The 24,129-nt window shown below is 41.3% G+C and overlaps 2 protein-coding genes across 3 annotated transcripts in view; one reads left to right on the top strand and one right to left on the bottom strand.

Moving 5' to 3' along the window:
* Positions 1-190: 190 nt before the first annotated feature.
* On the bottom strand, positions 191-5,242 carry fgf22 (fibroblast growth factor 22). Its single transcript, NM_001143924.1, is given in 3 exon segments — positions 191-382; positions 3,344-3,447; positions 5,011-5,242. Coding segments are annotated over 3 exon segments (528 nt in total).
* A 6,150-nt stretch (positions 5,243-11,392) lies between these two features.
* polrmt (polymerase (RNA) mitochondrial (DNA directed)) overlaps positions 11,393-24,129 on the top strand; it is a 30,802-nt gene continuing 18,065 nt past the window's right edge. The window contains exons 1-4 of one of the 2 annotated variants that reach the window (XM_004910935.4): positions 11,393-11,590; positions 14,884-14,979; positions 20,123-20,733; positions 23,689-23,819. In XM_004910935.4, coding sequence (XP_004910992.2) covers positions 11,491-11,590; positions 14,884-14,979; positions 20,123-20,733; positions 23,689-23,819 — 938 coding nt within the window. In that variant the 5' untranslated portion in view covers positions 11,393-11,490. The remainder of the gene's footprint in view (positions 11,591-14,883; positions 14,980-20,122; positions 20,734-23,688; positions 23,820-24,129) is intronic. The other variant, XM_004910936.4, reaches the window with a different exon arrangement.

Below are 24,129 nucleotides of genomic sequence, written 5' to 3'. Positions count from 1 at the left end.
CACTAAAAAAAAAAAAAAAACTTCAAGGATGAAATTAAGACTAAAACATAAATGTTGGCTAAATGATCAAAATTGGTGTTTGTACGTATGCAGAAAATATGGCCTGCAGCCAGGAGTAGTGAGGTGTGTTTCAGCAACTTGATTTGCTTTATGTCCAACAGAGATCAGTTCGCACCAGCTTGCTCCAGTTTTACATGGGAAAAGGTAAAAAGTGTGCTGAGCGGTGGGTGTGTCGAGTCCTCCTTCCCATTTTTACCCACCCATTTCCTCTCAGTGCCACATACATAGGGCGTCTCCGGTGACTCCATCTCTCAGAAGAGTATGAGTTGTAACCATTTTCCTCAATCCGCTCTCTAAATCTACAGTTTGGGCCATAATCTTCCTGTTAAAGGAAACATGTTATTAGGAAGTTCATAAGGGTTACAGGTGGTTCATTATTGTTATTCTTTACATTAGTTCCTATGGAAACCAGAAGCTTTCACATTGAATAATGAGAAATTTCTTCCTACAATATAAAGTAGTTGACTGATTCTAAACTAACTTTTGGGTTAATGAATTAAGAAGCACTGCTGTAGTGCACAGTCACATGTGGCGTACATTCTGTTTCTCTCCAACTGCGTTTTGTAGCCAGTGCGAGAGAAGTGGATTCGCTCCTATAAGCTCCTGTGAAGCTCCACTGAAAATTGGTCTGAGAAACGGATGCATTTCTGGGCCTATCTTTGCTAAGTGTAGCAGTGCCCAGGCTGTCAGTCAAGCTGTACACATATAGGAGTGGATCTACTTCTCTCCACCTCACTACAAAACACAGATGGAGCAAGCAGACCTACGCCACATGTAACTGTGCCCTTACTGCTGTTACAGGGATTTCCTTTCTTATTTTGCCTTAAACAAAATGTACAAGGGCATATTTATGACCCGTAAGTGTAGTTGTGGCCATACAAAATGCGGTGCAGACCTGAGTCCAAAGCCACTGCTTGAACTTATTGCATTTTTGTGCTTGGCACTACTGTATCTGTCCCTCCCCTTGTTCCAAATTGTGTGCCTTTTATTGCTGGGGGACAATGGAGTGTCCTTTGTCAATAGAAACAGTATACTAAGAATTACTAGCAGATGTCACTGCCAAATGCCAAAATTTACAAAATTCCAACACACAATTGCACCCTATATATATCAAAGCATAAATATAAATGAGTGCTTTTGAACACATCCAATATTGCATTAGGTGCATCTCCCCCATATGGCCTTGATTAGACTGGAATTGTGGGTAAAAAAAAAAAAGATAGGCACCCGAAATTGCACTTTGGACTTGCATTCGTAAGTGAGCCTTTACATGTTTTGGCCTGTGTAATTACATTACCCTGGGTTGGGGGTCCTTGTCTTTAAATAGTGCACCAGTCAGGGTAGTTGTTTTGTAGGGCAAGCAAACACCATCATCTTCCTAAACATGCCTTTATCCTTTTCAAAGATGGCACATGCACCAAGTCTAAAGAGATGCAGGGGATGCCTGCAGGCATGGCAGGGGCAGCCCATCCTGCACAAAAATACCCTACATGTTTTTGTTAATAAAAGAAGCTGCAGTTGCTAATGACTTCATTTAACTAGTCTGATTAATGGTAACACTCCCTCAATAGAGTCCTTTGTAATAACTTTATCATTATAATTTTGAACTACAGATATAAGCATGTACATAATTAATGATACTGTTTATACACACCACCAAAAAGTTCAAACATTCGATTGAGCTCTCCCAAGCTATCCAACAAAGGATGTTTTAAATGCTGCAATTTTCCCTGAAAGAAATGTACAGGTGTGAGGATCCTTTATCCAGAAACCCATTATGCAGGAATCTCCAACTTATGGGAAGGTTATCTCAGTTAGACTCTATTTTAATCAAATAATTAAATTTTTTCTCTGCAATAATAAAACAGTACCTTGTATTTGATCTCAGCTAAGCTGCATGAATCCATGTTGGTGGCAAAACAATGCTATTGGGTTTATTTAATGTTTGATTTTTAGCAGACTTAAAGCTGGTGATACAAATTACAGAAAGATCCCTTATCTGGAAAACCGATCATCCCGAGCATTCTGGATAATAGATCCCATACCTGTAGTTAAAATGCGGCATGTGCCCCATAGTGCATGTAGTGATAATCCTCTGATAAAGTGGTATAGGTGTGAATCTGAATTCTGATGGTAACTCATACATGCACATTCCTATCAGTGGTAACAAATAAGGGCTATGTTGTTCTCCTGTATATAATTCCCTCCCCACACTGTTAAGATTTCCATTCAGTTCCACAGTGGCCTAAACAATCATGTTCATTAGACCCTTGGGTAACATAGCAATATTTTGCTCGAGTTGAATAAGGGCAGCCTGTGCTGCATGCCATCTGCTTTTAAAGGAAAACTATACCCCAAACAATATAGGTCTCTATAAAAATATATTGCATAAACAAGCTCATATGTAAAACCCTGCTTCATCTAAAAAAAACATTTTCATAAAAATATACTTTTTTGTAGTATGTGCTATTGGGTAGTCCTAAATAGAAAATTGCCATTTTAAGAATTAAGGGCCGCCTCCTTGGATCATAGGATTCACAGTGCACACAAACAAGCCAAGGCCACTCAGCCATCAGCCAATTAATGGACAAAGTTCTGCATTTTGCTTTCACACTACTTCCTGTTACAGGTAGAGCTGCATTATTTCTGGTCATGTGATCTCTGAGGGAGCACATAGACCATCAAGGGAAAGAATGTAAAAGGGCAATATTTACTGATATATATACTCAGGGTGGGATTGACAGCACACGCAGGGTTTTCATATGAAAAATCACAAAGGTGTAGATGAATAAATGTGAGGCTTTATTCAGGCCGACGTTTCAGTTCCTATCTGGAACTTTCATCAGGGACAGCTGTCGTGTCGTCAATCCCACCCTGAGTATCTATACCTCCTGCACGAGCACCCAGGTATTATCTTGTTCTTATGGTGTGCAGCTTTCCAGCAACTCGTTTCTACTGATATATATATATATTCCAGTTTGGCAAGATTTTTTTAATAGGTCACTTAATATGATATAAAATATCTGTTGGTTAGGTATTCATTCTCAGGCTATAGTTTTCTTTTAATATGTAAAGAAATATTCTGGGCTGTAGTTGCTTCCTATTCCATTCAAAATAACCACTGTTTTGTTAGGGACCATGATAATGTCCTATTCGTCTTTTATTGATGCTATAAGAGTGACCTGCCAATTTCTTATGTGCAAGTTCTCTGTGTTTCCAAGTATTAAATCCACCTCTTTCCAGTAACATTCATCCCACTGATATTGGTTGCTAATTTACTCACCTCCCCGTATACCTTTCCTTTCCTGTCCATGGCTAAATACAAACCACTTCCAGCTGAGTGCATTGCCACCACTCCTACACTCACTGAGTAAACTTGGAATATACCTGGAAGAAGGAAAAATTTCAAGAGGTATGTAAGAAGAATGAGAATAAATCATTTTATATTTTTTCTCTCATGTTACCCAAACCGCATATCAAAAAGGGCCATGTCTATGGTTTCAGGATTTTTGCTTAGGGAAAAAAAAGTGTAAGTAGTTTTTTCATCCAACTGCTACTCAGCCAGGAGTTTTAAAGTTGCTTATTTCATAATCTAATCTAACTTTTCTTGGGGGTTATGTAGATTTCCAAGATACGGTAATTTGCTTTCTGGCATGGAAAAAGCTAAATATAATACTCTCTACAAGGCAGCATCAATCTGATTACTGTTGAGCTACTAACAAAATAATTTACAATGCAGTGACATATGGAAGGCCAACTTGTACAGATATAATCAGGCCAAATGATGGGTCACATAAGAAGCGTGAGAAGTGTGCTTCTTCCATATGCCAAAGGGGGTCATTATGCAGCAGGCTTTTAAGTCCTGAGCCAATGTCCCCAAATCTATCAGATGTCAGTCTCACAAAAATATCCGGCATCCATGTTGACAAAAAAGGACCTTAACAGGTACTGGTAATCCTAAAATTTCTTAGGTTTATTTGTTTTATTATACAGCACACTTAAGGCCAAAAGTATCTTGTAAAACAACCTACTGCCAAGTTCCAAAGGATATTGACTCAAGGGATGAAAACATAATTTTTCCTCTTTATAGGTATCACCTTGAGTATGCAGTGCAGTTTGGGGTTCCAGTCCTTAAGAAGGATATTAATGAGCTAGAGACATGCAACTTAACTGGTAAAGGGGATGAGAGATTTAAACTATGAGGTTAGACTGTCATGGGTGGGGTTGTTTTCTCTGGAAAAAAAGCTCCCTGTTAGGGGAAATAATTACTCTGTACAAGTACATTAGAAGGGATTATAGACAGATATATGTTTAGATTTGGCAGATGCCAGTAGAACACTACCTATCAGAATGCATTCTAGCATTAGGGCTTAATATCAATAATGCCGTTATGCCAACAACTAGTGGAATGCCTTCACAGGATAGCAGAAGCTGTGACAGGAGTAAAGGGAGGAACAACTTCATATTAATACCCTTGTTTTGGAAATGAGATGTTGGACAGGCAGGTATCATGATTCTTTTGACTATATAGTTTATCGTCGGAAGAGTTGAATTATTTTACTTATTTGTAAAGATAAGTAATACAATTCCAGGACAGCTTACAAAAACATTCTTGAAAGTTCCTATTTAAAGGTGCTATGCTATTCAGCACTATAATGCCCCTGTGATCCATGTAGAATCAGAGTAGAGGAAGTTGGCTGCATATTGAGAGCCCTGGCCTTAACCCAGCTGAATGAAAACTGGATAACAACTGGATGAAAAATAAACACCAATTGGAATCCAGTTCTAATTAACACCAGTACTCAACCTCACTAATGATCTTGTGGCTGAATTAAAGCTAATTCCACCAACAATGTTCTGACTTCCTAGTCTGTCCCTTTTCCTGAAGTTTATCACTTCAGGAAACGGGATAGACTAGCAAGTCAGTGTAATACAAATGATTTCACTTACTGTTAGTACAGTAACTTCGTGTCCCCCTTACTTTGCCAGATGCATCAATGGTCAGGAAATATTGCATTGCAGAGTACAGACGTCTCCATCTAACATCCCCCTCCAGGTGACTATAACTTCGAGCAAAGCGTTTTTGGATAACTTCAGCTCTTGAAGGGGATGCAGCAAGAAGCAGCAGGGTGTAGGAAACCAGGCAAAAACAGGGAGTAGTATACAAAGGAGGTAGGCACATGTCAACCTACACCAGCTAGAAACAAAACACTATATTAATGTTATTAATAATAAATTAATAATGCAGTGTTGGTGCTTAATTAGGCACTAGACCCGAGCATACCCTCTCTACTCATTGATCGAAAGAGAAGGTTATCTTCCCCAGGCTGAGAGGAATTCTTTCTTTAAAGTTTTTTTTTATATAGGCATCTGAGAAATGCCTCTCCCCAAAGTTGCCACCCTAGGCATGGAACTTGGGTGGGTGCCTGTATGAAAAATAAAGTCCTGTAATTAACATTACCAAATTGTATGCATTAGTTATAAATAACCTAATCTGTTCTCTATCCAATTACATTTTTAAACATATTAATACCCACCCCTCAAGACTAGTAGCGCACCACTTGTTTTTTCTACCAGCTGAGACAGTGACTTACATGAGGCAGATTTGCCAAATAAAAGCCATTTGTGGGATTACCCTAATGCTCAGGTCAGCTCTACCTGATGTAGGAATTACTGTAGAGGAACAAGAAATGCCCTGCTGAATGCGATGCAAGACTGTTTATATGTTAATATTTTAGAAAAAGTTTGATGCCTTGATCCTTGGCAACTTATTACTACCGTACAGTGCACAATACAGAATATGTACTATAATAAACAGGAGTTATGATTAACCTGATAAAAAGATATATTTATTTCTTGACACCTTGCATTCCTTTATATATCAGATAGACTATAAACAGGATCTTTAGATATAGGGAATTATGTATCCCTGTTGTAAAATATATGGATATTAAAAGTAACCAATAAGTTCTATAACAATATAAAGGCACATATACTCAGGTCAAATACTTTTATAAAGGTCATGGAACTCTGGGGTTACGTTCAATATCATATTTGACAGTAAGGCATATAGTATTTCCTATAATACCCATGTTTTAATAACAAGGGACATCACTAAGAACTGTTTATAACTGCTGGTATCACCTAATTACCAGGATTTATTTAAAGTTTATTTATGACTCCTGTGTATTATAGTACAAATGCTGTGTTGTGTACTGTACCCAAGAATAAACAATTGTGCCTTCCAATAGCATTTGGTAGTTTAATTTCTAAGGAAGTTGCAGTCAAATAATTTTACCCCATATAGAATGCTCATATACCATATGAATGCTGTATAATTGAAATGCTTATAAATATACATCTGTCTGACTTTAGCATACTCTCATATATATGTAATATTATATTATTGCTGATATATGGCAATGACAATGTATAAAACAAAGATGAACAAGGTGTGCAAACTGGGCCACCAGATTGCATTTATTTCAAGAACAAAATTAACTCCTCCCCACCCAGCTTGGTTCACATGAAGATGACCTAGCACCAAGACAAGGGATCTTTTAGTGCTGTGCCACCTTGATAAATGAGCCCCATAAATACTGTTTCTCATACTGGTATTTTACCATAGATACAGCACAAACCATTCCCCAATGTATACTGTCACTCCTCCACATACTTGTAACTAACACTATTTAACTAACTAAATGCTATACATACACAGATTAACACAGATACATTTACAGATTAAAACATGGACATACTGTATTTGTAACATATGCAACAAAAACAGAGAATTAAATCCTAGCTTTCAACAACTTAATATCTATATTATGATACTGATAATCCAATATTTTTGTTTTGTTCATATCTCACCTGTTTCTGGCATCACACAGTCCCCACGACAAAGTGCCGGAAAAATCTTTTACCGGGAAATAGAATCCACAATGATCAAGACATGGGTGAATAGATGGACCTGACATGCCACATTCCTCCATTCCTCCTACACGTGATGTCACCTAACAAAAAATATATTAATGGTATCACTGGTATACTCAAGCAGGTACATTTGTGAATACATAGGAAACTACACAGGTGATGAGCTCTCTCAAAGTTATTTACAATGCCAGGGTGTCAGAATATGTATGGGTGTGGTTAGATTATTACTAGATTCAAGCCTGTTGTGTTTACAAACCTGTTATGCACATTGTTTGATGCAATATGTAATCCACACATGATTTGTCATATTAAAAACACTAAATGGAAATGAATGCTAAATGAAAAAAGGTACAGAAGGCCAAGTAGGTAAATAGGCCAGTGCACTTGCCTACACCACAGTGAGTACAATCAGATAGAAAATACTGGGCTGCATTAACAGCTGCTTTCCCCTGTGCTGGAACACATAACAGATCTATCTCATTTGTAAGAGCCCTACAAAATTCAACTTGGAAAAAAAAAAAACTATAAAATAGCTTGAATATTAAAATTACACATATTATTGACCTCAGTAGAAGTTTTATTAGTTATTTATATAGTTATTTATATTTATATAGTTATTTTCATTTGAATTTTCAAGGTTTTGTTTTTTTTTTTCTATCATTTTTTATTGGGTTTTAACAACAAATAAATGTTTCACATTACATAAATCCAGTTGTATCTGTTTTTTTTTTCCTTGTTACAGTTAGATAATGTTGTCTTATGATACAAGTTATCGCAAAACACAGTTACAGTGGTCATTATCTATCAACAGTATCCACATTATAATAAGACAGTTCCAATGATAGCCATAACAAATCTATGTCATTAGTAGTGATCACAAGGGGCGGGCGCCAACAGTTTTACTATCACCCACCAATGAGGAAAGAGCTCAGCCGCAGCACACAAATAAAAAGTGTTCTGTGACTGGGAGGTTTAACCTCTGACCTGGGGGTTTAAGCAGCCAGCACATCTCTAACTACCTAGTAACAGGATCTCTTAATAAATATCAATCATTTTAAATTATTGTTTTGGTTTAAATTGTTGAAACAAGTATAACTATTAGAATTTAAGTTACATTTGGAATGTAGCCTAGATCTCCTCCAGTAGTGCAACTCATAGAGGAATCAGACTGCTGTGACTGCTGTGGAGCTCAGTGGGACACTTGTTTAGGGGGCATAGCTATGGTGATCATACACCATAGATACACTTGTTAGGCAAGGTTGCCAAAGGGTGGGTTAATTTGATCGTTTGGGCCTAGGGATGACGGTTATAGGAGCATCAGTGCTTTTAGGAGCATCAATGATATCATTGGAGGGCCCCATACATGGGGAGATAAGCTGATGAATCAGTCTGAAGAACCCAAATAAGCAGCTTAAATCTGCCCATGTATCTGCTATTTAACTTCTAGCTTCACCTGAGTCTAGACAGCATCATGAATATTCTAGTGATAAAGAACAAGGTTATGACAACATTACCCACATTTAAAGGGCTGGTAAGAATAAAAAGTGGAATTTTATTTTCAAAAGTGAGTTTTATTGGTTTTTAACAATAAAAGAAAAAATGTGTGTTATATTGGACAGTGACAGTAGGATGGTACTTTCCAGTTAAACAGACAGTAGCAAATACATTGTAGTCCAGCATATACATGCAAGACTACATGCTGCTGGCATTTTCACCAGTATTTTGGCTAACAGGGCCAGTATTTCACTCAAAAATACACTGAGAGCTATAAAATTAGGACCTTCCTAGCAATAGTGGTGGATTCCCTTTCTAGGACAGCTTTGGCCTGTGATAATCTATTTAATGTGTCTGGTGATGGGTTATTAAAATGTTGCTGCTAGAATTCCAATGGCTTTCACCCTGCTTTGTTGACTGATTCCTTGGCCATTTTCCTAACCAGAGCAATCACAAGGTCTCATACTACTGCTTTGGCAGCATCCCACACAATCACCCCCAAGCCAAAGAGGGCTCAAAGAAAATATTTTATTTAAATTTAAAGTTTTTATGTGCACCAACAAATAATTTATTTCTTGGCAACAAATTTTATGTGAGAGAGGTTTTCAGTCTATATTCCTGTAGAGAGCCATATACCTTTTCATCTCCCTGTTTACTAGACCCGTATTTTACAGAGCTTATCTATTGTCTGCTATAAGAATGTCTACTATAAAAAACACTTTAACCATGACACAAGGTGAGAACTTGTCTCAGACAGCACAGGTATTTTTAAGAGGCAAATATCTGGTTTTTTTTTAAAATGGAAATTCTGGTATTAAAACACTCTGAGCTCTTTGCACTCCCTTGAGTGCCCTGTCTCCTAACATATAACTTGAATAGCTGCCTCCATAGCTACACAGCAACTAATGTTTAAACTACAGTAGTCTCTGAAGAATACATTTTTACATATTACTTGAGAGTGTCACCCTCCTCGTTGGTTTCCTGTTATTGATTAAGATCCCTGAATGCTCACAACGCACATGCATACTGCGCATCAGCAATGGCGTCACATAACCCACCCATATGACACATATTTACCACTGATTAAGAAACCAGTAAAGAGTTTTCAGACTATACACTTTATACTTGTACTTGTAAACAAATACAGTGATTTGGGTGTAAGTCCCCAGGCGAGTGACTTCTTGAAAGTTATGAATTCTAAAGTAGCTATATTCCACCACCTACCAAAGGTCCATAAACCTGACAGATTCCCAATGGGTAGACCATTTTGAAGATTTTGTGACTGAAGCTTGTTTAATAATAAATAGGTTGTTATCTAGGGGTTACAGTATGCATCTTCTATCTCAAGCTTTTAAAAAAAAAAAGCTCTTTTTACTCCACTGACGTGTCTATTTCAGAAATATACCTCTAATGCATATGATTAAAGAGGCACTATCACTTGATAAACTACTATGTGTTCTAATGTATAGCCCACAGTTCCCACAATGAAAACAGATAACTGAGAAAAAATGTCCCACAATGAAAACAGATAACTGAGAAAAAATGTCCTATCTTACTTACAAATGCAAAATTAGGTATGATTCTGGGTTCTGGTTGTAAATGTATCACTAGAAAGGGATGTACTTTCAGGGATATACCTTCCCCCAGTATGGTTTTGGATTTTTACTTTAAACACAAGGTTACCATTAGGTATAAACTCAGAATTTGACATTTCCTGTGATAACTGAATAAAATTATCAGTTTGAGTTTTATTTATCGTCATATAACTTGCGGTTGAAAATAGTCTCAATCATCTAATGTAGATTCCAAAAAGTATACAGTATATACACTTCAATTTGTTTTTTGTTTTTTTTTGTTTCTGTTGCTTTTTGCTACTTATGTTTATTTATATTGTAGACATTTGAGAAAATGGACACTTTCTGTTTCTTGTAAAGTGTTTTCCTATTGGCTGTAGCTCCTCTAAATTCCAACTTCCTGTTGTGTAAATTTAGCCCTTGACTGAGGGGCTGATTTACTAAGACACGAATTCGAATCCGAATTGGAAAAATTCCGATTGGAAAACGAACATTTTGCGACTTTTTCGTATTTTTTGCGATTTTTTTCGGCGTCTTTACGATTTTTGCGAAAAACGCAAGTTTTTCGTAGCCATTCCGCCTTTTTCGTAGCGTTAAAACTTAAAAGGCGCAACGTTTCGCGCAAGTTTTAACTCTTTGAAAAAATCGCGACTTTTCGCGCAAGTTTTAACGCTACAAAAAAATTGCGACTTTGCGCAACTTTCGGAATGGCTACGAAAAACTCGCGTTTTTTCGCAAAAATCGTATTGGTAACGAAAAAGTCACGATAATTTCCGAAAAAAATCGCAAAATACCGATCATTACGAAAAAAATGCAATCGGACGCATTCGGCCCGTTCGTGGGTTAGTAAATCAGCCCCTAAGGCTTTTGGGGCATGAAATGTGTAGGAAAATTGGAGGTTTATTTTTTAATTCAGCTTTAATAGGAGTTTTACTTTCATTTTTGTCAATTTCCTAGAGTGTCTGGATTCTATTTCAAATTAACTAAATATGCCACGTTCAAAAATTATGATAGCAATACAGTTGTGTTTTAAGAATGACCTTTGCTTTACTATAGGTTATTAAATGTATTCGATTTTTGGTGCTTCATTAGTGCAGTTAGTTTTTCTATTTCCAAATGTAAAGTCAAAGTCAGATACATGTGTAGGGTAGAACGTTTTCATCTCCACTCTCGAATTTAGGTAGAATGCTATGATCACACGTGCTTCTATTAGCGATCACTTGTCAACAAGTACGTTCTGCCAGTTCTCTGTTCTTCACTCCTGATAGATTGGGAGTCGTAGTTCCTCCGCTGGCATTTGTCTTTTACTTGGCCAGAGCTCGGACTCCATTTCCCGAAATGCTTTGCCTGATCCTACGCATGCGCGCTCAGGGAAGTTGCAATGGCTGCGCTCTAGACTGGCACTGGCGGTTGTACTGCTGGAGGGATGTTGGTGCAGCGGCTGAGTGTCCTGTCCCGGTCCCTTCGGGGGCACATGGTGGCGGGAATCGGGCTGTGTCCAAGATGCACACACTGTGATAACCGAGGTGAGTGTTAGAGTTTTAGTACAACCACGTGGGACCCTGACCTGTGACCTTTATATCATGACTTTTACCATGGCACCAAATACATTAATACATTTATGTGAAGGGCAAGCCACTATATAACATTGTGTTGTGGAGGGGCTTATTCCTGCTTGCATGGGTTCAGAGACAGATGGCTAAATGAGAAAGAAAATGTAAAGTCATAACATAACCAACTCATTTTGTTATAATTCTGCAGTGTTTAAAATAAATGCTACAAACATCAGCTCCATAGACTTTCATGGTACCTTGTTGGTGCACTCACAGGTAAGACAATAATTTCTTGAAATCACTGCAGTGAAGTTTTTTAATTTTTTTGTGGAGATTGATTTACTCAGGTTTGTAACTGTTTGGATGCACGAGATTGCATTGAAAGGGGCAATTCTAAGCAGTTTGGCTCCCACTGAGCTGAAAATCGCTTAATTAAGCAGTCATGGCTTTTGCCATAGACCTAAGCAACTGTGTAGTAAATGTTAATTATCCATTTGCCCAAATTTTAAATAAAGTGATATTGACATAAGGAAAGTACAATAGTATGCCACCTTTGGCTTCCCAAAGTCACACTGGGCTGGTGGCAACTCTGTCCTTCCATAGACTGGGATACAAATGTAAATCTCCCATTGTGACCGACAACTATATCTCTGTGCTGGCAACTTAAGCCTGAACAGAGCTGTTTTTCAGGGAATACTTGGTTGTTTTCAGAACCTCTCAGTGCTCCCCAAGGGCTTCAAATAACTGGGTGACTTTATCTTGCACTCCTATTAACATGAGAAAGCAAGCCAGGTTCATTAGCTTTGCTTAGTTTTTTCTTTTCATTTGTAGCTTCCCGTTCCCAACCATATCACACCCATTCCCTAAAAGTCATCTGGTGTCCTATGTTTGGTCAGTCTCCTTAGGGCAGTGGCAGACGGGAAGATTAGTCGCCGACTAATTTCCTCGTCTGCCACTGCCCTTACAAGTTAGACATGAACGTACCGATCGTATTGGTTGCTATGGATAACTACACTGGTGCAGTTTAGCACACATGGTAAATCAGCCGTTTTGAAGATGCCAGTTTCAGTCTGGGCCAAAAAAGTTAATTATTTTTAAAAATGGCCCCTTTATTGGAGCTCTGGTCTCTGTGTTTAAAATGAGTGGTGGGTCTCTTCTAATAGTCCTTATAGGAGGTGGGTATCTAATTAAAGCCCATCATTTACACAGACAAAGATAGGTTGTAGTTCCCTGTCAGGTCTGCCTAACTGGTGATTGGCTGGCATCCTACACTTCAAAGGGCTGAGAGCCACCATCTCTCCTGAAAAAGCAGCCAGCAGAAAGTGAAAAAGATGGGTGGTGATAGTACTATTTTTGGATACATTTTTAGTAACCCAGCACAAAACGCAACTTTTTTTTTTAAGCACATTCCTTTTATATTTAGAAAAGTATAATGAACTGGCACAGTATTATTATTATTTTTTCTACTCAATGTCACCCCTTTAAATGATGTCCTTGTCAGAGGGTGTGTGCACAGGAGAGGGCAGGGATGTGTACAGGTTGCCTAGAGTGTCCTGCTTAAAATGGCAAGTTAAAGATATTGTTTCCTTAATATTGGGGCTCTGGCAACAAGCAGATGTTTAAAGAGTTGGCTTACCTAATCAGGTAGTGTATAGTGACAACAGCACAGTGTGATTGCATGCCTTATTAGCAATCATATCTGTAAGCAAAGCTGGCCATATACTCAGAGATCTTTTCCCTATATGCCCACCTTAAAGGAGAAGGAAAGGCTAATAAAGAGTTAATCTCATAATGCAGGCATACCTTCAGTTGTCTCAATAGTGCTCTTAGGTCTCCCCATATTTCTCCTGTTCAGAAGATCAGTAGCCAAACGGGGGAAAAAAAAAAGCTGAGCAGGGTAGAGAAGATTCCCATAATGCAACGCTCCTGCACTGACAATTTGACCAGATCCATAGCGTGCACATGCGGACACAGCAGGAGCGTCTGGTTGCCATGGCGACGCAGCCGACAGGAGAACTCTGCTCTGTGACATGCAGACCCGGCAGGTGGGGGGAGCAGGGGGGCAGGCCTGTCAGAGGGCCCCATAATGGTCCAATAAGCTGCCGAATTGATCCGTTGGCAGCTTTTAGCAGCCTGTATATGGCCACCTCTGCTGTGGACACTATGTTAAAGGAGAAGGAAAGGCTAATAAAGAGTTAATCTCAAGCTGCAGGCATACCTTCAGTTGTCTCAATAGTGCCCTTAAGTCTCCCCATATTTCTCCCGTTCAGATGATCAGAAGCCAAATGGGAAGAAAAAATGCGGAGATGTTTAAAGAAAGTTCCCATAATGCCTCACTCGTGCTCCAAGAGCAAGACTGGTGTACATGCTCAGTTAGTAAGACTATGGGGGAGATTTACTAAGGCACGAATTCGAATCCAGAATAGCAAAAATTCGGATTGGAAACGAAAATTTTGCGACTTTTTCGTCGCCGTCGCAACTTTTTCGTATTTTTCGGGACTTTTTCGTTGCCGTCACGACTTTGCATGATTTTGGAAGCCTCACAGAGGAATAAATGGCACTCTGCAGCTCCAACCTGGCCCAAGGAAAGTCACAATACTGAAGCTTAAATGAATCCGAAACTTTCGTACTCGACGGAACAATGCGATTTTTTGCAACGGCGACGAAAAGTCGTGAAAAATATACGAAAAAGTCGCGACAGCAACGAAATAGTCGCAAAAATACCATCATTACGCAAAAATACCATCATTACGCAAAAATACCGATCATTACGAAAAAAACGCATTCAGACGCATTCGAAGCGTTCGTGCCTTAGTAAATCTCCCCCTATGACTCGGCTTCCTGCTGATTGGCTCAGATCCACATTCCTAAGGGGGGGAGTGAGTTCTTAGCATTCTTGAGGGAGGGGGAGCAGGATAGGGGAGAGAGCAGAGAGCTGCGTGTCTCTGGCAGAGGAAAACAGACACAACAAATCTTTTGACAGAGAAGTCAGTGCAGCGTTTCTGTGAGTGCTTATGGCTGTATTTACATAGACCTTTCTGATAAAGCTTACTTAGTTTTTACCTTCCCTTCTCCTTTAATTACTATCACAATAGTATCCCAAACTCCATACACTCTTTACTCAAAATATCCATATTAAAAATATACAGACCCCACAGAATGCCGCCTTATGTGTTTCGTACCCTTCCAGTACTTAGTCATGGGCAGTCAAACACCCACAAAAACAGCCAACTTGCTTTTAATTGTAGCCCTCTGTTTCCTTACAGCTTGGCTTTTAATGGATGCACTGCGATGGTCATCCTCTTTCAGGCACAAAAACCAAGCCACGGTCAGTGAAAACTGCCAGATGGAGCTACTGGAAGGTTAGTGTGTTTCAGTATTGTGCTTCCACACTGTAACTGTATTTAAAATATCAGTAGTGGAATGTGCAACCCCACCCCGGTTTTATTAGCAGGAGTTAATGCAGAGGGATTATCTGTGCACTGGTAATCTACTTGACTGCCTCACAAGGCCCAAACATGGAGCAGCATCAGCTACTCTGTTTGACCTGTTTAGATTGTGATTATAAAAATAGGGCAGAAGCCCTATTCATTGAGCTCATATTAAACCGCCGACATGGACCCTGCTTGAGCATGTGCAGTTGGGGCTATCAGGAAATCAGATTCAACTGCGCATGCTCAAGAGACCTGAAGCTTCTACGATTGAACAGAAGATGGTGCCTAGGTATGCAGCTGCGCTGCTCTGCATTTTTAGGTTGGGGTTTGCGACAGGGGCAGTTTTTTAAGTTACAGAGTAAGCGATAAGGGAGAGGTGAGGGGGGGTTGAGGCAGGTCAGTTTAGGGGGCTTTTATAGCTGGGTGGGGTGTAGTCCTCCTTTAAGGGGCTTTTCTTTTTTCATTTACTTTATCTTGCTACAATTTTCAGGCCAGATTATGACCTGGTCACATCACAGTGTACTTTTTTTTATAGATTAACTTTTTTATTGTTTTAACAACATACATAAGGACAATACAACAATAAAAACAAAAGGAAGAAAAAAGAAAAAGAAAAAAAAAAAAAAATAGGGAAGGGAGATTATGTATAATTGATTACAGTATTGCAGTAGCATATTAAACATGTTACAGTTCTGTTATAGCAAAAGTAGTATAATAAATTGGTTCGGTTGGCATGACAAAGATCTCAATTGTACAGCGTCGGTCCATTCAATTATATCATACTGGGTCTTGCATGTAGTGTGGATGTTTTGGGTAAGTGACTGTTGCATGAAAGGTCTAATTAGGAATTTAAGGTTATCTGTATGTGCAGATTGGGTTGCTGCGTTTTATGTCAAGGAGCCTTGTCCACCTAGGCCTGCCTCCCACCATGGGCTCCAAATTTTCTCAAATTTCTTTTTGGAACCTCTGGCTATCAAAGTTAGTTTAATGAGTGGCAAGACTTGATTTACCAGGGTAATCCAGTTTTGAACTGTAGGAGGTTCAGGTCCCATCCAAGCCATTGCAATAATTTTCCTCGCGTAGTATAGGAGTGTTCTATATCTGGTTCTAGCGTGGTTGGTAGTTATTAGTTCATCCAGTATTCCCAGTATACACACCTGGGGTGTCAGAATTTTGGGGAATTCTAGCTTGTCTGCTAGCACACATATAACTTCGGACCAGAATTTGGCTACTTGCGGGCATGACCAGGCCATGTGTAAGAAATTTGCCTCCTCCATTCCACATCTATGGCATCGTGCATTGGGGTTGCGTCCCATGGACCTCAATCGTATGGGCGTGAGATAGAATTGGTGCAGCCATTTAAATTGGACAAGTTTATCTCTTACTGAAAATAAGTAGTAATACCCTCTATCTGTTGCTTCCTCCCAGTCTTCCTCTGTAAGATCTGGGACATTGGACAACCATTTTCGGTGTGCTGTTTTGAATGGGGAGGGAGTTGTTTGTAGTAGAGTTTTATACAGTGTCGATGTAGGTTTGGTTAAAGTGGGGGACCATAGTGCAGTTTCAAACTGTGGTTGGGAGGTTTGTATGTCAATTCCACCAAACTGTGCTTGGAATACCTGCCTAAATTGAAAGTATCGGAATTGGGAGAGAGTGGGTTCTGCAAGTTTCTCTTTAAAGAACTCATATGTTCCCAGTGCAGAGCCGTCAAGTGTGTCCTGCAGACGCCTGATCTGTTTGTATGGCCAGTACAAAAAATCAGGGAACTTATAAAAGTGGGGGAGCCTAGAGTTTGCCCATAAGGGTATATTGGGTGTTAGGGTTGGGGAGTGTTGTGGATACATCTTGAGTGCTAGGTTCCAGGCGGTCCTCGGAGTTGTCATTACCGCTGGAAGGTTTTTGTAGTCTGTAGTTGCTCTATATGGGAGATGCCTGAGGCCCTCCACTGACCCTACTGTTACTGCTTGCAGAGTCATATTTGGGTTGTATGGATCGGGATCAAACCACCATTTGGTATAGTGCAACTGACTAGCTAGGTAGTAAAGGTATAGGTCTGGTAATCCCAGTCCCCCTTCTTTGGTGGGGGGGGGTTAGTTTCTTCCAAGCAATTCTAGGGGTTTTGCCTCCCCATATAAAGTGTATTAGGGTCTAGTTAACGGCTTTGAAAAAGCTTTTTGGAATGTGAATAGGAGAGTTGTGGAATGTATATAAAAAACGTGGCAGGTAAACCATCTTAAAAATGTTGACTTTTCCCCAAAGTGTTAGGGGAAGTTTGGACCACATGGGTAGGATGTTATTTAGGGAGGATATGATTGGGTCGAGGTTTCTTGTCATATAGGTGTTTAGGTCTGGGTGGATTTGGATTCCCAAGTACTTAAATGAGTCTACTGTCATTAAGGGGATGTCTTGTGGTAGAGGAGGGAGGGGGGTCGGGTCTACACGCATCAAGGCAGATTTATCCCAATTAACTTGTAATCCAGAGAGTTTCCCAAAATGTGTTATGATATTGGCTAATGTAGTTAATGAGGGGCCTGCGTCTGCCAAGTAGACCAGAAGGTCATCTGCATATAAGGAGACTCTTTCCTCAAATGGTCCCAAGCGCCAACCTTCCAGTTCTGTGGTTTGCCTAATTAGGATGGCCAGGGGTTCAATAGCCAGGGCGAACAATAGGGGTGAAAGTGGGCATCCCTGTCTAGTGCCTCGTGTGAGTGGAAAGGGGTTTGCATCACAGTGTACTTTGATAGAGAACTGGCTGAGGAATAGATTAGAGAGTGGTAGTAATTGGAACATTCTCTAATTGGACCAGTGTTGTTAGTGGAGTACCGCAGGGGTCAGTCCTTGGTCCTTTGTTCTTTAAAGGGATGCTGTCATGATTTTTATGGCATATATTTATTTTCTAAATTACACTGTTTACATAGCAAATAATTAACTCTAACATTTAAATTGTTATTTTTGAACCAACGAATGTATTTTTTTTTAGTTGTAATATTGGTGTGTAGGCAGCCATTGTGCCTGAGTCTGAGCTTTCAGAAAGAGCCAGCTCTACACATTAGAACTGCTTTCAGGTAACCTATTGTTTCTCCTACTCCCATGTAACTGGAGGAGTCCCAAGCTACCTTCCCATTGTTCTGCTGATCGGCTGCTGGGAGAGGGTGATATCACTCCAACTTGCAGCTCAGCAGTAAAGTGTGACTGAAGTTTATCAGAGCACAGTTCACATGGCTGTGGCACCCTGGGAAATGATGAATATGGCTAGCCCCATGTGAAATTTCAAAATTAAATATAAAAACTGTTTTTTGTTTTTTAAAAACGGATTTCAATGTAGGATTCTGCTGGAGAAGCTCTAATAACCGATGCATTTAAAAAAACAAAAAAAACATGTTTTTCCATGACAGTATTCCTCTAAAGACCTGGAGATAGGCAAGTCCCATGCAGGATGCTGCCACTTTGCAGAGCGATTTGATAAAACTGGAAAACTGTGCAGCAAAATGGAAAATGAGGTTCAATGTTGACAAGTGCTAAGTTATGCACATTAGTAGAAATATTATAAATGCAAGTTATACACTAAATGGTAGTGTTTTGAGGGACCCTTAATTGAGAAGGATCTGGGGATTTTGTAGATAGCAAGTTGTCTAATTCCAGGCAGTGTCTTTCCTTTCTGTAAGGACCTTTTAAAGATAATGCATTGCTCCCTTTATATATGCTGAATCATCCTGTATTTCAAGGTGGCACCCAGGCCAAGAGCCTGCTCATCATCAGTGCAGTCTCAGACCAGACTGTCAGAATCCTCAAAAGAGATCTTGGATAGACTACTGCCTTCTCTAGTTGCTGCTGATGCTCCTGACCTATGCGCTATTCATCATTATAGTGATATGAGTGGTCCCCCTGATGCCTGAGGCCCCTCCGATGCTGGTGTCCCCCTGCCTTTGAAGCCTGAGCATCCACAGGGGTTGCTCTGCCCATTATGCAAACTGTACCTATGCTGGTAGCTTTGCCTGTGATCTGGCTTATTACCTGAATCACCAACATGAGTAAATCCTGCCCCTTTTTCACTGTACAGTAAAAAGTTAAACATAAAATAAGCACCTTTTACTCCCACACCCACCATTCTTGTTATGCTGGTCACTAGGACACAAGTGTTGTGCAGTTTTGGTCCCTCAATGCTCAAACAGGATATTGTATAATATTGCATAAGAGAGGGTCCAGAGATGGGCAACTAAGTCGGTAAGTGGTATGGAGAGTCTCGGTTATGAGGAAAGACTAACCAAGTTGGGGTTGTTTACAGTGGAGGAGAGGCACTTAAAGGGTTTTATGATAACTTTGAATAAATATATAAGGGGATCATATAACAGTCTTTCTAATGCTTTATTAACCAATAGGTCCTTCCAGCAGACAAGAGGGCACCCATTCAGATTAGAAGAAAGAAGTTTCCGTCTAAATATTCGGAAAGGGTTTTTACTGTGAGAGCTGTGAAGTTGTGGAATTCTCTTCCTGAATCAGTCGTACTGGCTGATACATTAGATAGCTTCAAAAATGGGTTTGATGGCTTTTTAGCAACTGAAGGAATACAGGGTTATAGGAGATAGCTCTTAGTACAAGTTGATCCAGGGACTGGATTGCTATCTTGAAGTCAGGAAGGAATTTTTTTTCCCTTCTGTGCCAAATTGGAGAGGCTTCAGATGGGGTTTTGTGCCTTCCTCTGGATCAACTAGAAGTTAGGCAGGTTATATATAGGCATAAAAAGTGGAACTTGATGGACGTGTGTCTTTTTTCAACCAAACTTACTACGTTACTATGTATGTTAATGGAAGAAGTGTACTGTTTACTCAACAGTAGCTTACATCACCATAATTCAAACATACCTATGTCATTCGTAAATTAAGTCTTAAGGGGGTTTGCCTTTTTAATTGGAGGTTGAAGACCTAATTGTAGTTGCCAAAGAGAGAGGCGGGCAGTTTTCAGGAGTATATTAATACTGTAGAATTTAGAAGGGAGGAAATTAGGTAATCATATACAATTTTGAATTTGGATGAAATAAAATGTAAAATGTTTATCTTTCCTTTATGTTTAGTTCTAGAGACCAGAGTACAGCAGCTGGAGGCAGAGGAGAACGTGGACCACAAGAAAAAATCTACTCCATGTGAGGAAAAGAAAAGAGCACCCCAAGCAACCAAACGCTGGATAGAAAAGTTACAAAATGAGCAGCTGGTAAGGCATCAGAGACAAGACCGCCTAGAAAAGAATGGGATCAAACGCAAAGGAACATCTGATCTATCTCTGGAAGAAAAAGAAATATCTGCGGTACATCTAGAAGATCAAAACGATGAAACATTAGAAGAAGCTAAATCCAAAAGCCCAAAGAAAGAACAGTCAAGGAAAAATGTTCTTAGCACTGAAGCAAGGATACCACCTCTTCTCAAGGACACTAAGAAGAATGATAGAAGGACAGTGGATGAGGTTGACCTCTGGAAAGGACAAAGAGAACAGTTGTTGGAGGATAAGGAGGGAAATCGCTATGGTGGACATCAACTTAGCATTTTAAGTTACTTGGAGGTCTGTGTGTTTCTGAAGGATTTAGAAAGAGCACAGATGTGTCTAAACTTTTATCACCACAGGAGTTCACGAAGGAGCTTGCTTACCATTGCTATGTATAACCTACTGATGAAAGCATGGGCCAAGAAGGTAAAGTGGTGAATTGTCTGAAAAATAGCTCTTATTCCATTAAAGGAACAGTAACACCAAAAAGAAAGAATATAAAATATATACAACTGGTGTGTAGAAAGACTACTATAGTGTATATAAACATTGTTGCAGCCATGGGGGCAGCCATTCAAATGATAAAAGGCACAGGTTACTTAGCAGATATCCGATAACCCCCATTATATTCTATACAGCGTATCTGCTATGTAACCTCTCCTTTTTTTCCATCTTGAATGGCTGCCCCCAGGGCTGCACAGCAGGGCAGGGCCGCCATCAGGGGGGCACAGGGGGTAGAGTCGTCCCGGACGATTTGAACTTTAAAAGGGGGCCCGGCTGTCCTAAAGTTTTCTTAGTAGCCCGGGCCCCCTTTAATGAATTCCGGGCCCTTTCATTGGTGGTCAGCAGGTGATCCTATTGGTCGCGCCCCGTGCGTACATGCACGTCAGTACGCACGGGGCGCAACCTTATAAAAGGGCCTGTCTTCCTTCGGCACTCAGAAGTGCCAAGGTGTTGTGCAGGAAGGACGTCGCCGGAGGAGTCCGAAGCCACCTCTGAAGATTGTGAAGCCGCCGCTGAAGATGCCGAAGACGCCGGTGGAGCCGAACAAGACGTGGGGGACCCTGCTGGCTACCAGTGTACTGGGGGGTGGGGCACAGCTGGCTACAAATCTACTAGGGGGGCCCTGCTGGCTACCATGTACTAGGGGGGACCTGCTGGCTACCATGTACTAGGGGGGACCTGCTGGCTACCAATGTACTAGGGGGGCACTGCTGGCTACCAATGAACTAGGCGGGGGGTACAGCTGGCTACCAATGTACTAGGGGGACCCTGCTGGCTACCAGTGTACTGGGGGGTGGGGCACAGCTGGCTACAAATCTACTAGGGGGGCCCTGCTGGCTACCATGTACTAGGGGGGACCTGCTGGCTACCAATGTACTAGGGGGGCACTGCTGGCTATTAATGAACTAGGGGGGGGGGTACAGCTGGCTACCAATGTACTAGGGGGACCCTGCTGGCTACCAATGTACTAGGGGGGCCCTGCTGGCTACCAATGTACTAGGGGGGCCCTGCTGGCTACCAATGTACTAGGGGGGCCCTGCTGGCTACCAATATATTAGGGGGATCCTGCTGGCTACCATGTACTAAGGGGACCCTGCTGGCTACCAATGTACTAGGGGAGGCCCTTCTGGCTAACAATGTACTAGGGGGGCCCTGCTGGCTACCAATGTACTAGGGGAGGCCCTTCTGGCTAACAATGTACTAGGGGGGCCCTGCTGGCTACCAATGTACTAGGGGGACCCTGCTGGCTACCATGTACTAGGGGGGCCCTGCTGGCTACCAATATACTAGGGGGACCCTGCTGGCTAACAATGTACTAGGGGGGCCCTGCTGGCTAACAATGTACTAGGGGGGCCCTGCTGGCTACCAATGTACTAGGGGGGCCCTGCAGCCTACCAATATACTAGGGGGACCCTGCTGGCTACCAATGTACTAGGGGAGGCCCTTCTGGCTAACAATGTACTAGGGGGGCCCTGCTGGCTACCAATGTACTAGGGGGACCCTGCTGGCTACCAATGTACTAGGGGGACCCTGCTGGCTACCAATGTACTAGGGGGACCCTGCTGGCTACCAATGTACTAGGGGGACCCTGCTGGCTACCATTGTACTAGGGGGGGCACTGCTGGATAACAATGTACTAGGGGAGGCACTGCTGGCTACCAATGTATGAGGGGGGGCACAGCTGGCTTCCAATGTACTAGGGGGGCACAGCTGGCTTCCAATGTACTAGGGGGGGCACTGCTGGCTTCCAGTGTACTAGGGGAGGCACTGCTGGCTACCAATGTACTAGGGGGGCACAGCTGGCTACCAATGTACTAGGGGGGCACAGCTGGCTACCAATGTACTAGGGGGGCACTGCTGGCTACCAATGTATGAGGGGGGGCACAGCTGGCTACCAATGTATGAGGGGGGGCACAGCTGGCTTCCAATGTACTAGGGGGGCACAGCTGGCTTCCAATGTACTAGGGGGGCACAGCTGGCTTCCAATGTACTAGGGGGGCACAGCTGGCTTCCAATGTACTAGGGGGGCACAGCTGGCTTCCAATGTACTAGGGGGGCACTGCTGGCTACCAATGTATGAGGGGGGGGCACAGCTGGCTACCAATGTACTAGGGGGGCACAGCTGGCTTCCAATGTACTAGGGGGGCACAGCTGGCTTCCAATGTATGAGGGGGGGGCACAGCTGGCTTCCAATGTACTAGGGGGGCACAGCTGGCTTCCAATGTACTAGGGGGGCACAGCTGGCTTCCAATGTACTAGGGGGGCACAGCTGGCTTCCAATGTACTAGGGGAGGCACTGCTGGCTACCAATGTACTAGGGAGGGGGGCACTGCTGGCTACCAATGTACTAGGGGGGGCACAGCTGGCTATCAATGTCTCATGTCTGTGAGTCCTTTTTACTGGTGGGAGAGGGGCCCAGAAAATTTTGTTGTGAGGGGCCCCGTGATTTCTGATGGCGGCCCTGCAGCAGGGTATTTGTAGAAAACACACCAGTTTTACCAGTGATGGGCAACAGTACATTATATTTTAATACTTTAAAACACTTTAATTTTTTTGTGTTACTGTTTCTTTAATAAGAAAAATGTGTAGGAGATTTGCCTCTCAAAAATAACACTATCTCATTGAGCCTACTACCTGTGGAAAGTAAGAGATGAACACTCATGCTGTTTTCAGTTTGTTTTTCGTACAAAAACACTGCAGAAGTACTTTTTTAGTAATTAAGAAGTGTGTTCATTTTGAAGGGGGGTGTAATTAAGTTTACATTTTTTGAGATCTCATTTTAGTGAATTGCACTTGTTTCTCAGGGTAACTTTGATTTTCTTTGTGTCTAACCAGATGATGTTAGATGAGAATAAGTTTGTGACTTTCTTATTGCAGGGCTCTGTGACTAACATTGGGCATTTGTTTATGATGCTGGAGGAAGCTGGGCTGAAGCCAAATCTTGGTTCTTACGCAGCAGCACTGGAGTGCATGGCTCGGAGTAGTACAGCTACCAAATCCATTCAAATGTAAGGAGTCATCCTATACTTAAACCCTCATTTCACAATTCTTCTCAAGGTTTATTTTTTCTTCATAGTGGGTGCTGTCCAATTTATTACATGTAGTGGGCTGATTATTACCCACATAGCTTGTTCGAGGATCAGAATAAATTAAAATGATTGTCATATAGTGACTATAGAGTCTTTGAGCAGACTTGGCCCTGTAAAAACCCTTTTGGAGGACCATATCTGGCCAACAGGCCTTCAGTTGGACAGCCCTACTCTGAGTGATGCTAATTGGTGTGCCTTAGTGCTGATTAAAGATACATAGTGTCTGGGA

This window comes from Xenopus tropicalis, chromosome 1, assembly GCF_000004195.4.
Source record: "Xenopus tropicalis strain Nigerian chromosome 1, UCB_Xtro_10.0, whole genome shotgun sequence".
Lineage (NCBI taxonomy): Eukaryota > Metazoa > Chordata > Amphibia > Anura > Pipidae > Xenopus > Xenopus tropicalis.
The sequence above is the reverse complement of the archived record's forward strand: the minus strand, read 5'-3'. Positions and strand labels throughout refer to the sequence as shown.